At 35.4% G+C, this 16797-nt stretch overlaps 1 protein-coding gene across 1 annotated transcript in view; it reads right to left on the reverse strand.

The window, feature by feature from the left end:
• Window positions 1-16797, reverse strand: part of LOC129458816 (zona pellucida sperm-binding protein 3 receptor-like) — a 31294-nt gene that overhangs the window by 12569 nt on the left and 1928 nt on the right. Inside the window, 4 exon segments of the mRNA XM_055235095.2 lie at window positions 4163-4178; window positions 4738-4917; window positions 5857-5880; window positions 5883-6031. Of these exon segments, the coding sequence (XP_055091070.1) occupies window positions 4163-4178; window positions 4738-4917; window positions 5857-5880; window positions 5883-6031 (369 nt within the window).

A 16797-nucleotide genomic window follows, 5' to 3' on the forward strand; every position in this document is an offset into this window, starting at 1 on the left:
GAAAAAATAAATATTGAGTACTATGCTTAGTACATGTGTGATGTGATAATCTGCACACCAAATCCTCATGACGTGAGTTTACCTATATAACAAACCTGCACATGTACCCCTGAACCTAAAGTAAAAATTTTAAAAATATATATTTTTACAAACTTTCTTATCTCCTGTTTGTTCTCCTGAAAATGTATTTATCTTTCTAAAAAGTCATTTGTTTCCCTTAAGTGCCTTTCTCCCTTCATCTACTAAAATGGTATATAAGCCCCAAATTCTAATCACCCCCTTTGAGTTACTCATCACCAAGCTCTTCCACATGTATATTGCATGAATAAACAGTGTAATTTTCTCCTGTTAAAGAAAAAAAGAAACAAATTTTTATTAAATATTTTAAAATGAAAAAATCATGCTGTCTTGATTACTAATTACCATTTAGGCCAACTTGCAGTTACATTTTCTCATATCAAGCAAAGGGTTTGTTCAATTTTAAAATGCTCTAGCTTCTCTAAGCAACTTAAGCTTTTTCTTTGTATCACATGGTACCCATCCGCAATGAATAAAAAGAGAACACAACAAGTTTTACACCTAAAATCTGAGGACTTGGCTTAAATCTTACACTTTCCCTAACAAGCTATAAATCAGGCAATTCAAAACAAGTAAGTGGTTCACTTGAGTTTGTTATGTAGTTTCTTTTAAATAAACGAGCAAGACACATTACTGATGTGTACTAGTACTCTGACGTCTAATTTGAATCTTTCTTCTGGCTTCTAGAGCTTGGCTTACTGTCATAAACCTGAGAGTTCCTTAGGAACTCATAAGTTCCTAACTTCCTGATTATCATCTCATTGTTCTTGCTCTTGACAAGTCCCAGTCTTTCTTCTAGGACTTTTTGCCTTTAAAAAAAATTTACCCTGAATATCAATAATAAGTTCCTGAATAAAATATTATCAAACAGAGTCCAGGAACACTTTAAAAGAAAATTATACAATGACCAAATAGCATAGTTTTATTTCAAGAATAAAAGGATCCTTCAAAATTGGCAAATATATTAATATAGAATAACTTGTTATGGACTGAATGTATCTATCTCTCAAAATTTATATGTGGAAGCCCTAACCCCCTAGTGTGGCTATATTTGCATAAGGAAGTAATTAATGTTCAGAAGGGTGGGGCCCTGATCCAGTAAGATTAGGATCCTTATAAGAAAAAACACCACAAATATCTCCCACTTGCAGTCCCTGCGCCCTCATGCTGACACCAGGGAAAGGTCATGTGTGGACACAGTGAGAAGACAACCAGCCATCTGCAACCCAGGTGGGGAGATGCAACAGGAACCAAAACCTGCGGGACCTTGTTCTGAGACTTCTAGACTTCAGAACTGTCCCAGCCCGTGGGATTTTGGTATTTTGTTATGAAAGCCTGAGCAGACCAATATATACATGATATTAATAAATCTATTAAGAAAAATAAACCATCATCTTGATAGTCACTAAAATGGCATTTGAAAAATAATCAACAATTAGTTTTGGCCAAAAATGTTCAATATAACGGGAATCAGTGGAGATACCGCTCCACTAAATTTGGGAAGAAAATGCTAGTCATTTCTGCTAGAGTCAAGAATAAGAGAACAATAACCAGTATCAATTTTTTATTTGAGATAATTGCTAGCATAAGTACATAAGAAAAAGGAATTCGAAATACAAAAAATTGGAAAAGAGAAAATAACAGAATCATTATCTTCAGATGACATAATTACATATCTGGAAATCCCAAGAAAATCCACTGTATTAGTCCGTTTTCACACTGCTGATAAAGACATACCTGAGCCTGGGTAGTTTATAAAGAAAAAGAGGTTTAATGGACTGACAGTTCCACATGGCGGAGGAAGCCTCAAAATCTTGGCAGAAGGGAAAAGGCATGTCTTACATGGCAGTAGGCAAGAAAGAATGAGTGCTAAGTGAAAGGGGAAACCCCTTATAAAATCATCAGATTTCGTGAGACTTAATTATCACCATGAGAACAATAAGGGGGAAACCGCCCCCCCATGATTCAATTATCTCCCACAGGGTCCCTTCCACCACACGTGGGAATTACGGGAGCTACAATTCAAAATGAGATTTGGGTGGGGACAAAGCAAAGCCATATCACCAACTGATAGACTATTATAAGTAATAAGGAAATTCAAGGCATTAGCTGAGATATGAGATTAATATATAGAAATAAGTAGTTTCCGTATATACAAATAAAAATTGTTAGGAGATATAATGGAAGAAAAGACACCATTTGCAATCTCAAAAATAAGACAAAAATAAAATAAGATAGCAAAGACTAAACATAAGAATTGAAAAATGTAAATGGGGAAAACTTTAAAACAGTCTTGAAACACACACACACAGCCACACACACATAGACGACTAGGACAAATGGAAAGTCTTGGCTGGCAAGATGCAACATCATAAAATGTCTGTTCTCTTAAAGTTCATTTAAAAGCTCAATACAATTGATTAAAAGTAAAAATCAACCAATTTAAAAGTTCATATAGAAATATAAACAAGCAAACATTGGAAAACTCTATAAAAACAGAACAGTCAGGCAGATACCTCTAAAGTGATATTGCACTAAAAATTCAAGAGAAAGGAACTGGTTGTGTGAATATACAAAAAGACTAAGCATTGAATAGAACATCTAAAAAAGACTAATATACACTGAAGAATTAAATACGTATTTTTAAAAGATGTTCTCTCACATGGATTAGATGTAGGCTTATTAATAAATGATGCCAAGACAATGTGAAGGCCATCTAGAGAAAGATATGGATTCTTTCTGTATTTTTTTAATATTTGCATGTGAACCTATACTTACCTCAAAATAAAAAGTTTTTCACCCCTGAGAGGTCTGAAAAAAACAAAAAACTTAAAAAATACTATACAGAGATTTTATTTTCTCTTTTTAATAGGCAAAAAATTCAAAAATAGTGAATCACAGAGGTAAAGACACAGGCATTTGTTTATATTACAAAATTTTACAGTTTATAAAGAGCAATTTGGCAATATTTAGCAAAATTTCAAAGCATCTTCTCTCTGATCCAACAATCCCACTTCTGGGAATTCGTCCTACAAACATCTCTCTATATTAATACATATAACATAGCATATATAAAAAGTATGCACCAGGACATTGTATGTAACAGGAAAAGATTGGAAACACACAAAAGTCCATCAGTAGGAATCATTAAATAAACTATGATAAGCTACGACACATGCGTTAGAAAACTATACAGCTGTAAACATACATATACATACAGACAGAGAGAGAGAATGAGGACACACCTGGTGCGTGAATGTCAAAGATCTCTAGTACATATTTTCTTAGTTATTTCTGGTTGCTATAACAAAATACCATAGACTGGATGGCTTAAACAACAGAAATTTATTTCTCACAGTGCTGGAAGCTAGGAAGTCTGAGATCAGGGTACCAACATAGTTAGGTTCTGGTGAGGGACCACTTCCTGGTTTGCAGATGGTTTGCCTTCCTGCTGTGTCCTCACATGGCAGAGAAAGAGAGAGAGAAACAGACACAGAGAGAGACAGAGAGAGAGAAAGCTCTCTCATGTCTTTTTATAAGGACACTAATCCCCACATGAGAACTCCACTCCCATGACCTAATTACCTCTCAAAGGCCCCATCTCCAAATACCATCACATTGGGGATTCAGATATGAATTTTGAGGGAATACCAAAAAAATTCAGTCCATAGCAATGTTGTAAGTGAAAAAAAACAAAAGCAAGTTTCGAAACGATGTATGCAGTCAGATATCTTCTGTATAATAAAGGGGGAAAAATATTGACAAAAATACTTGTACTCGTATTTATAGAAGTAAACACTAAAGGGATAAATCTGAAACTAATCAATGTCATTTTCTGTCAGAGGGCAGAGAGAAATGGGATGAATGAGGATGGGGTGGAAGTGAGAATTATTGATGTATACCTTTTTATGCCACTTTTATTTTTGAAACATATAAATGCATTAACTCCTTATAAAAATTAATTAAAAAGGAAATTATTGCTTCTAAGTTGTCTTATACTCACCCCTCTGAGCAGCTGAATTCTATGGTTGAACCAAGGAGAAGATCTTTTTTAACTTCCACTATCCCATTGATTAATTATGGATTTCTGCATCATTTCTCTAGGAGGAAAATTAAAATAGTGACTCATGATTCCAATTACTCACAAAATAGAACATTAGAGAAAAAAAAGTCTGGTTCACTAACTTTAACTCCTGCTTCCAGATGGACCTAGAGATATTTTTCAATGCCTATTTCTCATTCTGACTCATTAATATTTTGCTTTGAGAAAAAAATAAATGCAAATGTATATCTCATTTTTCTGACACATTTTAAGAAGAGAAAAAAAACTTCACTTAGTTTCATTTGCTCAGTTAGACCACTGTGATAATACTGGATGTATTTATTGATCAGTTGTCCATAAAAATGTATGCTCTCGAAAATATATGACCTTCATCACAGGGAAACAGAAGGAAAAGGGAAGCAGATGCTATATTCTAACTGTTAGAAAAATATGTCCAAGTGTATTCCCAACTGATTTCTTCCAAATACTATAGGTGATGTTAATTTTGAACTGTTTTGATCAAAGATTTTCATATGAATTAAGTAATTCATTAAGTTCCTAAAAGAACTTTCTGGGAAAAAAAAGTAAAAGTGAGAAAAATAAATGTTGATACTTACTTGCACAAAAGATACTATAGTTCCACAAGCCTTTGGCATCACAAATCAGTTGACTTGAGTTGATTTTACCATACCAAGGGTGGCAGGTGTACTTCAGAGTAGTTCCAGTTTTGAATTCAGTATCATACAACGGATTAATTGGAGAAGCAAATAGTAACTTGGGTGGAGGATCACAGTCACCTGCACACACAAAAAAATGGCAAGGAACATCAACAGTTATATCTTGGGACACAATGTCTCGATGTCCGAGTACTAAGTTTTCTAGAACAGAGACCGTGATTTTCTCTTTCGTCATGACTCCTATTATGTCATTGTTCAATGAGCGCAGTAAGTGATCAATAATACACATTTGTTGAGTAATGATAATGACAACAATAATGAGTAAACACAGAAAAATTTCATGTGTCTTTGAGTGTATAAGTGCTAATTTATTAGAAAGTGAATGAATAGACTTGATTTTCATCATTCTATCAGATTGCCCACATCTGTCTGCTCAGAATATAGGTAGCTATGCCATGCCATATGACTCTACCTCCTGCCTTAGCAGAAACATTTTCTACTAATAATAGCATTATACAAGATTAGTTGCCTCAGTCAAGGATGAGGAGACATTTCATTTGTGTCCTTTTGGAACTTTTAGATTTAGAATAAATGGCCTGTTAAAAAATAAAATATTTTTCAAAAGCATCACAAGGTGGAGAATCATTAAACCCTTGAAAAATAAAATCTTAATTCTACTTCCTTAAAGGAATTAAACAAAGTACTGAGTGACCTTCCAAATGCCCCAGAAGAATTATACCAACCCCCTCTACATTCTAAATAACCACACAGGCAGTGAGAGTTCGTGGCCAGGCTGGCAGATAATACGCATTTATTACAAGTCATGATTGCTTCAATGTTAAGTTGTTCAGAGTTTCCTGGAGAGAAAAATTCTAAAAAGGAGCATCAGGACGGTCTATAAAACAAGATTTTCTTTCTTTAGTTTATGGCATGTTTCCCAAATTCCAGGTGGTCAAATATATCCCATAATGTTAAAGATCTCTTAGACACCTCTTCAAATAGGGTGTGTGATGAACTCAGTTGCACGCTGGTCATCTGGCCTGTCTTCCCACTACTTACCAAGAACGGTAGCCAACAAAACAGCATCAGTTGAAACAGAGTTGAATTGGAGACTTTCCACAGCCTAGAAACGAGTGAAGCTGCCCTTTCTCCTTTTCTGTCGAGGGTGGAGCCCTCAAGGAGTGCAAGTGGAGCTCTCTGGGCGTGCATGATCTGATGCCTCTTCAGTGTTTTTCTGCTGAAAGAACTCAACTTAATAAACAGTCATTGAATTCTTACCTGTCATAAAGTACTATGAAGAATAAAATGGGAACTGTTTTCAAGGAGATTATAATCAAAGGTAGAAGAAAAGGCATTAAATGTTTGTAATAAAAGATAGCTTGTATTTTCTGTGACAGGAGCATATTCAGGAGACCAGTAAATTCCAGAGATCTGGGGTGGACTGTACAGAGGTAGTAGATATTGCTGTGAAATTTGGAGTGTTAAATGTGGGATATTTTATGGCAATAGTAAAAATTGAGTAAAGGCACAGCAGTTAGAAAGTAAAGGTTATTTCTTGAAAATAGTAATTAGTACTTCAGATTGATTAGAAGATAAGGAATTCCTGATAGGAAATGATAGTTAAAGATAGAGAGGCAGGTTAGAACTGGGTTTGATCAGGTTTTCAATACCAAGATTGGGAGCTTGAAACTAGGGAATATATATACACTTTTTTTAAGTAACATGATTACTGTGTTTTTGAAAGGCTATTATGGCAGAAGTATACAAGGTAGATTGAAAGAGGCAGAGAGAAGAGACAGGGAGATTGATTAAGAAGACTATAGCAATTGGCCAAGTGAGCCAAGGAAATTATCTGAACAAGGAAATGGCAGAAGAGTTATAGAAGAAAGAGCAAGCTTAAGAAAAGCAAGAAAATGACAAGACAGAGGAAAAGAGTTGGAGATGTCTCTATGAATCATATATCTATCTATATCTATCCATCCATCTATATGATTTTCTTATGGCAACTGTCAACAAAAGCAAAAATCCATTGGGTCATTCGGAATTTTTTAAGTATGGTTTTTACCAACAACCACCAACAATAAGTAGTATTACTGTTATGTTTCTTGGTTTCAGTCATTCATTAATCAGAGACTTCTTCAAAGCAAGATCTCTATAAAGTCATTCTTACCCCCTGAATGAGAAAAACCCTCACATATCCTAAGTTTACTTCAGAAACAAGTTACTTAGGAAGTATGACCCAAAGTGATATATAAAGTTAACTTTCAGTGATATATAGGATTTCACCTTTTGTTCTGAAACCTTAGGTAAGTTGAGATGGTTTCATATTGCCATCTGTCCTTAATTATATGAATTGCCAACTCATGTCCATTTAAGTCAATAGGCCAATGTTGTGGGGCATTTCCCCTATATTTTCTTCTAGTAGTTTTGTAGTTTGGGATTTTATATTTAAGTCTCTAATCCATTTTGAGTTGATTTTGTATACAGTGAGAAGTAGGGATCTAGTCTCATTCTTCTGTATGCGAATATCCAATTTTCCCAGCACCATTTATTGAAGACTGTCTTTTCTCTAGTATGTGTTCTCACCTGTGTCAAAAATCAGCTGGCTTTTGGTGAGTAAGTTTATTTCTGGGCTCTCTCTTCTCTTCCATTGGTCCATTTGTATATGAAGCTTTTCCCCATTCAGTATGATGTTAGCTATGAGTTTTTTATATATGGCCTTTATTGTATTGAGGTGCATACCTTCTATACTAATTTGTTGAGAGTTTTTGTCATGAAGGAATGTGAAATTTGTCACATTCTTTTTCTGCACCTATTGAAATGATTATATCATGTTTGTCTTTCTTTCTTTCTGTTAATGTAGTGTGTCACAGTTATTGATAAACCATCCGTGGATCCCTGGGATGAATTCCACTTCATCATAATGAATAATCTTTTTAATATGCTCTTGGATTTGGTTTGCTGGTATCTTGTTATGAATCTTTGCATCGATGCTTATCAGGGATATCGGCCTATAGTTTTCTTTTTTCGTTGTGTTCTTGTCCAGTTTTAGAATCAAAGTAATGCTAGCTTTGCAAAATGAATTTGTGAGTATTCCCTCCTCTTCAATTTTTCTGGAATAGTTTGAGAGGAATTGGTATTAGTTCTTTTTTAAATGTTTGGTAGAATTCAGCAACAAAGACATAAGGTCCTAGGCTTTTATTTGATGGAAAACTTTTTATTACTGATTCAATTTTCTCTTCAATTCAACTTTTAATTGGTCTGTTCAGATGTTCTATTTCTTCATAACTTGATCTTGGTAGCTTGTATGCATCCAGGAATTTATCCATGTCTTCTTTCTTATCAAATTTTTGGCATATAGTTGTTTATAATAGTATCTTATAATACTTTCTATTTCTGTGGTATTAGTAGTAATGTCTCCTTTTTAATCTCTGTTTTATTTATTTCAGTATTCTCTCTTTTTTCTTAGTCTAGCTAAATGTTTGTCATTTTTGTTTATATTTTCAAAATCCCAACTTCATTTTATTGCTCTTTTTTAATTTTTTTTTTTTTTTAGATGGAGTCTCGCTCTGTTGCCCAGGCTGTGCAGTGGCACGATCTCGGCTCACTGCAAGCTCCACCTCCTGAGTTCACGCCATTCTCCTGCCTCAGCCTCCCGAGTAACTGGGACTACAGGCGCCCGCCACCACGTCCAGCCAATTTTTTGTATTTTTAGTAGAGATGGGGTTTCACTGTGTTAGCCAGAATGGTCTCGATCTCTTGACCTCATGATCCTCCTGCCTCGGCCTCCCAAAGTGCTGGGATCACAGGCGTGAGTCACTGCACTCGGCCTCTTTTTAATTTTTTTCATGTCTTTTTCATTTATTTCTGCTCTGAGCTTTATTATTTTCTTCCTTATACCAATTTTAGGTTTAGTTAGTTCTTGTTTGTCTAGTTCCTTGGGGTGTTTATTAGAAATCTCTCTTCTTTTTTATGTAGGTGTTTATTACTATAAACTTCCCAATTAGAACTAGTTTTGCTGTGTCCTATAGGTTTGGGTATAATGTGTTGTCATTCCCATTTGTCTCAAAAAATCTTTTAGTTTTCCTTTTAATTTCTTTTTGACCAATTGGTTGTTTAGGGACATGTCGTTTAACTTTCATGTAGTTTCCGAAGTTTTTCTTGTTGTTAATTTCAAGTTTCACATTATTGTGATCAGAAAACCTATTTGATATGATCTCTTCCTTCCCAAATTTTTCAAGACTTGTTCTGTGGCCTAACATCTGATATATCCTAGAGAATGTTCCATGTGCAGTTGAGAATGTGTATTCTGTAGCTGTTGTGTGGAATATTCTGTAAAGTTCAGTTAGATCCATTTGGTCTATGGTGCACTTTAAGTCTGATGTTTCTGGGTTGATTTTTTTTTTTCTAAATAATGTGTCCATTGCTGAAAGTGAGATGTTGATGTTCCCTAGTATTATTGTATTGCAGTCCATCTCTCTCTTTAGGTCTAACAATATTTGCTTTATATATATGGGTGCTCTAGGATTGGGTGCATAAGTATTTATAATTATTATTTACTCTTGTTGAATTGATCTTTTTATCTTTATATAATGACCTTTTTACAGTTATTTTTTAACTTCAAGTCTATTATATATAAGTATGGCTACTCCTGTTTGCTTTAGGTTTTTGTTTGCTTGGAATATCTTTTTCCATCCCTTCAATCTGAGTCTATATTTGACTTTAACCATGAAATGAGTCTCTTATAGGTAGCACATCATTGGATCTTGTAGTTTTATTCATTTAGCCACTATGTATCTTTCAATATAAAAATTAACTTATTTACATTCAAGGTTGCTGTTGATAGGTAAGGACTGACTTTTGCCATTTTATTAATTGCTTTGGTTGTTATATAGATTCTCTGTTTCTTTCTTCATTTTTTGTTGCTTCCTTTCTTGTTGGTAGTTTTCTGTGGTGTTTAACTTGTTCCCTTTCTCTTTCTAATTTGTGTGTCTGCTGTAATTTCTTTCTTTGTACTTAACCATGCGGCAAACATAAACAGTCCCATAGTTATATTGACCATTTTTAGCTGATATCAACTTAACTTTGTTTGCATAAAAATACTCTAGACTTTTTCTGCCTTTCTCACAATTTATATTTTTCTTGCCCTAATTTACTTCTTTATCTATTCTGTGTTCCTTAGCCACTAATTGTAGCTGTTGTCGTTTTGACTATTTTGACTTTAAACATTTATACTATAGGATTGAGAGATTTACATAGCACCATAACATCACTGGAGTATTCTAAGTGTGATTTGTAAATTTACCTTACTAGTGAGTTTAGTACTTTCATGAAAACACATGTAGGCTTTCTTCATTCTTTTTTACTATTATTTATTTATTTTTCCCCTTGACTGGATTATTTCAAAATATCTAAATTGTATTTTACTGATCGTATAACTTTTAAGCAGCATAGCCAGGATATAAACCTAGATTTTGGAAATTTGTCTATGAAAGTTGAATATGTACATTATACAACCAGCGTGTACGCCAAAAGACATGTATAGGAATATTCATAGTTATGTAATAGCCAAAGAACTAAAACCATCTAAATTGTATCCTTAATAAAGTGGATAAATAAATTATAGTACAGTCACAGAATGGTATAATATATAGCAATAAAAATGAATAAATAACAACTAGACACAACATAAATAAATCTCACAAATGTAAGCAAAAGAAATCAGTCAAAATATAATACATGCTGCATGATCTCATATATAAAAAGAAGTAACAAACAGCTAGATTATTTAGGGATGCATGCTTATTTTATAAAACTATAAATAACAGAAAAAAGGTGATTGCTACAAATCAAGAGAATGATGGCATTTGAAAAGGAGGAATAGGGCAAGATGAGGTGAGGCATGAAGAAACAGGTTCTGTAAGAAGAAGTGGTGACAGACTGAGAGGACTGGCATGTTGAGTAAAATCTTTCTGGAATAAATTAGGGATGTATCTTGGAGGAGGATAGAAACTGAGTAGCTGGATAAAATAGGAAATACTATACAGTATTGGACCATAGTTTTCTACATGCTGGATCATAACATGTCTATTCATACTGTTTTAGTGTTCAAACACTGTTGAAAGACTTGGATTCAGAAGTGGGACTTGGTTAAAACTAAGCATACACCTATATGAGACCCTCTCACAGTTTTGCAGTTGAGAAGTGAGGGTAGTTATACATTTGCTGATAAAATTTTTCAGTATTTTCTTTTTTACTAAAAAACAAACTTGGGAAGTAGGGGTAAGAATCCCCAGTCTGCTTTGATTCTCATTTTGTCCCTGTTCTATCTTCTGGTACGTCCTCCTCATAGAACTAACTCTGGACAATCCTTGAGGATTTGCTTTTAACTATTGATTTTCTGTTTTTAAATAAGTCCATTGGGAGCACTAACTGTCCATAGAGAGTCATATACTTTTTGGTTGCAATGTTTTTTGTTTTTGTTTTTGTTTTGGAGATGGAGTCTGGCTCTGTCACTCAGGCTGGAGTGCAGTGGCCATCTCAGCTCACTGCAACCTCCACCTCCCGGGTTCAAGTGATTCTCCTGTCTCAGCCTCCTGAGTAGCTGGGACTACAGGTGCACACCACCACGCCCAGCTAATTTTTTGTATTTTAGTAGATACAGGATTTCTCTGTGTTGCCCAGGATAGTCTCAAACTCCTGAGCTCAGGCAATCCACCCGCTTCATCCTCCCAATAGGCGTAATGTTTTTAAGCATTAGCGTGAGGGTGGAAATAATTAAATGGAAAAATATTTAATTTGAATATGATTTTTTAAATCTCCAATATATCAAATACTATTAAGTAAATGAGAGAATAATAAAATTTTAGGGCCAAGTACAGTGGCTCATGCCTGTAATCTCAACACTTTGGGAAGCCCAAGAGGGTGAATCCTGTAAGCCCAGGAGTTCGAGACCAGCCTGGGCAAAATAGGGAGATCCTGACCATGTCTCTACAAAAGTAAAAATAAAAAATATCAGCTGGGCATGGTTGTGCATGCCTGTGGTCTCAGCTACTCAGAAGGCTGAGATAGGAAGATCACTTGGGCCCAGGAAGTCGTGGCTGCAGTGAGCCATGATAACACCACCACACTCCAGCCTGGGTGACAGAGTGAGACCCTGTCTCAAAAAAAAAATTAAATTAAATAATTAAAGCAGATATAACAATTAAAATTTCATGTCTTAAATATAAAAGCCTTCTTTACAAATCATTCAAAAATAAAATTGTTAAACACATGAGGAAAGAACACAAACAAGTAAATCACAACAGAAGAAATACAAATGTGCATGCAGAGTGGTCTATTGAGGCGTTCTTACAGGAACATTGTAAAGAAAGAATGAGAAGGAAGAGAGAAAAGCAAAACTTTGAAGCAGTTGTGTCAGAGACTTCAGAGCATCCTCTAAAGTTGGACTGGCCCTTCAAAGGTGTCCAGGATTAAGTAAAGCTGGGTTTTTGTACCACTGCATCGACCAATCAATAAATGTGTGCATCCCAGAGAAAGACTGCCACCTTGAGTGAGGCAGCTCCCCCAAAATATCTGTGTTTGCTAAAATGCAGATTCCCAATCCCCTAATCAAAAATATATCTAATGAGGCTTCAATGCCTGAATTATTTTTAAAATGCCTCAAGTTATTCTCATGTTCAGCAAATGCAGGAATCACTAGTCTAACAGAGACGAAATCCATTCATTTTTCTATGTATTCCAGGGTCTATCTTTGATTCAAAACAAAGCTTTAGTAGCTGTACCTGGATATCAGTAGCTTGCTTAACTTCTTGTAAAAGCATCAGTCTTAATTTATGTTTTAATAGATCAACTCAGTTCTTATTAAAGGCTGGTATATTTGGCTATTTGAAAAACAACTTTGCTATCGTCCATGTTATTGGCATTGTCCTAATTATGTTATTCACTGTTTCTTATAAAATGGCCCATGGGATAAATTTTAATTTTCTATTTTAAGTTTTTCTATTTTAATTAGTGAAAATAAGTTCCTCTTTCAGAACTGTTTCTTTTTATCAACTAGTAGGAAATATGTAATCATTTTTCCTTGACTGAAAATAAACTCAACAAAATTGCTTATAAGTCTAAATTTTAATGAATTTGCTGCTACTCTTCCTGTACTTCCTCTTCCATAAGTCTTGCTCTAAGCAATCCTTGAGTAGTTTGACTTTGCATTTTTATTTTAGCATCATTAAGTTATACATGCCGTGCCAGTTATCAGTGCATTTCCTCTCAGATCCAAACTAACCATTTATTACAGCTCTGTGATAATGGATGAAATTCCCTTAAGTATTAATCCTTAAGAATGATGTTTAATATTCTTATTAGAGGATGCTTGAGGGACATTGCAGGAAGCAAGGATTCTCCTGCTGTTTCCTGCTGCTACATGATGGGTTGGTAAGATATATGGGGGTGGTCCGCCCCAGGCCCTCTTCCCAGAATGCACTATCCCCTGGCAATTTTGCAGTCATGGACCAGGCTGGCTATCACCTCCCCATGGTTCTTCTGACGGATACTTCTCCAAGACTCTTGCCACAACAGCACCCCTACTCCCTCTTCATGCCCTCACACCTGGCCACCTACTTGCCTGTGTGCTTTCTCTGCCTTGAAGGCTTGCTACTGGGGTCACTTTTCTGCACACCTGCCCATCTGGCCACTATCTGTGGTTCCCCTCACAGATAGCTCATGTTCCAGTGATCCTCAACCATATCTGCAGGCCTATGCATGTAGCCGCCAGCTGGAGCTCACCTATATTCTGCTTCTATTCTGGATATTTGGTTTCTACTTGCCCAATGACCACAGACCAGCTCTTGTCCAGGCAACTAGTGAATTTCTCTGGCATCCAGTGGATTGCTACTATACCTTTTTAAATGAAGCCTAAACCCCAGCCTTGGGAAGGGGCACCTCATTGCAGTTTGTCTCCCTTGAGTACCTTGCCTCAGCCCTAGAATACCATACAGAGTTTTCTTAAATTTTATAATTACTTTTTTATCAGAGTTTAGTAATTCTGTATATTAAATTTTGTCTATTTAAATCATTGTATGGTTTCTATCTCCTGATTGGACCCAGGCTGACACTCAGACATTTTGGGATAATCTAAAAATTGTAATAAGCTTCTACTTGGTATTGAGATAGATGGCATATAAAGTTTCTGAGGGAAAATAATTTTATGGAAATAATTTTTAATTACATAATCTATTCAATGTATTTACATTTTGAATAAAGAGTATTATTTTTTAAATAAAGGAGAATTCACTATATCCCTAAATATGCAAATAGACTCAGTATCAGAAGGTCACTTATTGGTTAAAATTGGCAGAAACAGCACAAGGAAGGGTAATTCCTAAATTCAGAGAAATATTAGAAAATAGCATCCCCCTTTTTTTACTGCCCATAAATATAAAATTGTAATGGAATCAAAATAGTCACTCTTTAGTTATAACTTTTTTATGGCACAGCCTCTAGCTTACCAATTGCTTTCTCCCCACAGTTATTAAATCTGGAATAGAAAGAATTCACTTTGTTTTAACTTATTTTCTTGTGGTCAAAGAAGGATGTTTGGCAGCAGGGGTTTCGTAGTTGACTTTTCTCAGGCTCAACTAAACTTTAGCACCAGATTCACATTCCAAATAGCCTATACATTTTTTACTCCTGGTGTAATTATTCAGCACCACTGTGGGTGAACTTCTGAAGGAAATATATGAACTAGTTAGTCATAGTGTAAAGAAAAACATTTAACTTAAAGCAAGCAGACAAATGCAACTGCTGTGTCTTTTAGGGATAGGAGCAATCATTTCAGGAAAGAAAGTTCTCTCGATGTTGATAGTGCAAAAGTAATGTGGTGATGGAAATAGCCTGAGGAACAGAGGGAGAAACAGAATTTTAAAAAGTACAGAAGCAGTAATTGCCTCATCTTGCATGGGAGAAATTTAAGTTGTAAACTCAAGTTGTAAACAGGCAAAAAAAAAAAACAGAAGTTCCTTCTCTGGAGCAAGTGGACAGCAACAAAAAAACACCTATAAACATCAGTATTTGGATATTCATTGTCCTATACTTGTCATGAGATAGGACAACCAAAAACTCAATGGCTCAGAGCAGGTAGAACTTTATTTTTCTTTCAAAAACAGTTTGGAGGCAAAAACCCATTCAGGATGGAAGGCAGTACTGCTCAACATGGTCAACTAGGGACTAGGGCCTTTTCTCCTTGTTGCTTTAATATCCCTTAGGATGCTGTCCTTCTCAAAAAGGCAGAAGCTGGCTCTCAGGCACCCTACCAGCATTTCAGCCCTCAAGAGTATGGAAGAGGAAGAGGAGAGCAAGAAGCTTCCTTTTTAAGAAGGTGACAAGCATGTTGCATTTTTTGGGAGGTTGCTCCAAGGGAGGGACTAGTTGAGCAACCCTGTGCCCTGCTGAAATGGTAGAAGGATTCTATTACTTAACGTGAAAATAGAAGTTAATACAGGGAAACAATTAACACTCTCTGTTATAGCCACAAGTTAATTTAAAATGCCTTACTGTCCCATCATGCTGCAAGTAAGCCTGCTGCCAGCAAAATTTGTTCACATACACAGAACTTTAAATGAGATTATTTAGGCCTTCCTCTTAAAGAACAACTGCTGACCAATGATCATTAACAGAGGTTTGCAGGGAGCAAAATCATACTTCTCTATTGCAAAATAGCTCCGTAGAGACAATAATGAATCTAGGTGGAAAGAACAGGATTACTATTTTTTTTTAAACAGAAAACAATTTTTTAAAATTCTTTGGAAAATGTTAGAAAGTGTTCTTAAAAGAAATTGAAAAATTCAGAAAAAAAAAAAATGAAGTCAAGGAAATCTCCAAAAAAGTGTTTGGAGAATTGAAGGTAAGAGTGAAGGCAGAAAACATAACTAAATCCAATAATTAACAAGGAGGTCCAGTATCAAATGATTTTGGTTTCCATGAAAAGAGAAAACAGTGAAGAAATGTTACTGAAAACATTTTCTAAGAAAATTTCTCAGAATAAAAGAACATGAGTTTATACAGTGAAAGAGCCCATCAAGAATTAGCATGAAAAATAAAAATAAATCATACAGTAAAGTATACCAATGTGATATTTTAGAACACCATGAGTAAAGATTGTATCCTAAAAGCTTCCAGCGTTGAGGAAAAATCAGGTCAGAAATCAGGCTGTCTTCTGACTTCTCAATAGCTGTATGGAATATATTGAAACAGTAGATAAATTCCTTTAAAATGAGAGGGAAAATTACACTTTACCCACCCTGCTACACCCAGCCAAACTATCAATCGAGTGTGAAAATAATGACAGTTTCAAGAATATAGGAGTTCACTCAATAGCTTACTTCCTATACATCATATCTTTGGCAGTTCCTGGAGGATGTGCTCCGATAAAATGAGGAAATAAGAAAGAGAACATGAGTCAACGAAGTAAAGACAGGGCAGGAAGGCGAGTCTACAGATTTGAGAATATCCATTGCTTGTTGTAGTGTGTAGCAGGCCCTGTCAATGTCCTGTCAGTATCACCAGGGCCCTGCCACTTCAGCGCACTCTGAACAACTTCCAACTGCCTATATCTGTTTCCTTTTACCCAGGCTTTTTCCACAACCATGGAAGGCTACTCTGATTTGCAATTAGCAGGATAAACTGAAGATATCACCTTGCAGAAGCAGACCTCAATTAACAACTGATGGAAGTATGTATAAATATCCCAGCTCCCTACCCTTAGCTATGATTACTCTGAGGTGCGAGTTCACCATCTTTACCAGTTTCCCTTGGGATGAGGCTGTGGTCATCCTAACTAGCTTGCTAACATATCCTTTTTGGTTGACTTTCCTTCCAAATCTCACTGCCTTTCTCTCTTGGTGTTTCCTGTACCTCCTAAACAAATTACCTACACTTTAATTCTTGTTTCAAGGTCTGTTTCTAGGGCTTTGGGAGAAAGACACACGAGAATAAGAAAGGAAT

This window comes from Symphalangus syndactylus, chromosome 19, assembly GCF_028878055.3.
Source record: "Symphalangus syndactylus isolate Jambi chromosome 19, NHGRI_mSymSyn1-v2.1_pri, whole genome shotgun sequence".
Classification (NCBI taxonomy): Eukaryota; Metazoa; Chordata; class Mammalia; order Primates; family Hylobatidae; genus Symphalangus; species Symphalangus syndactylus.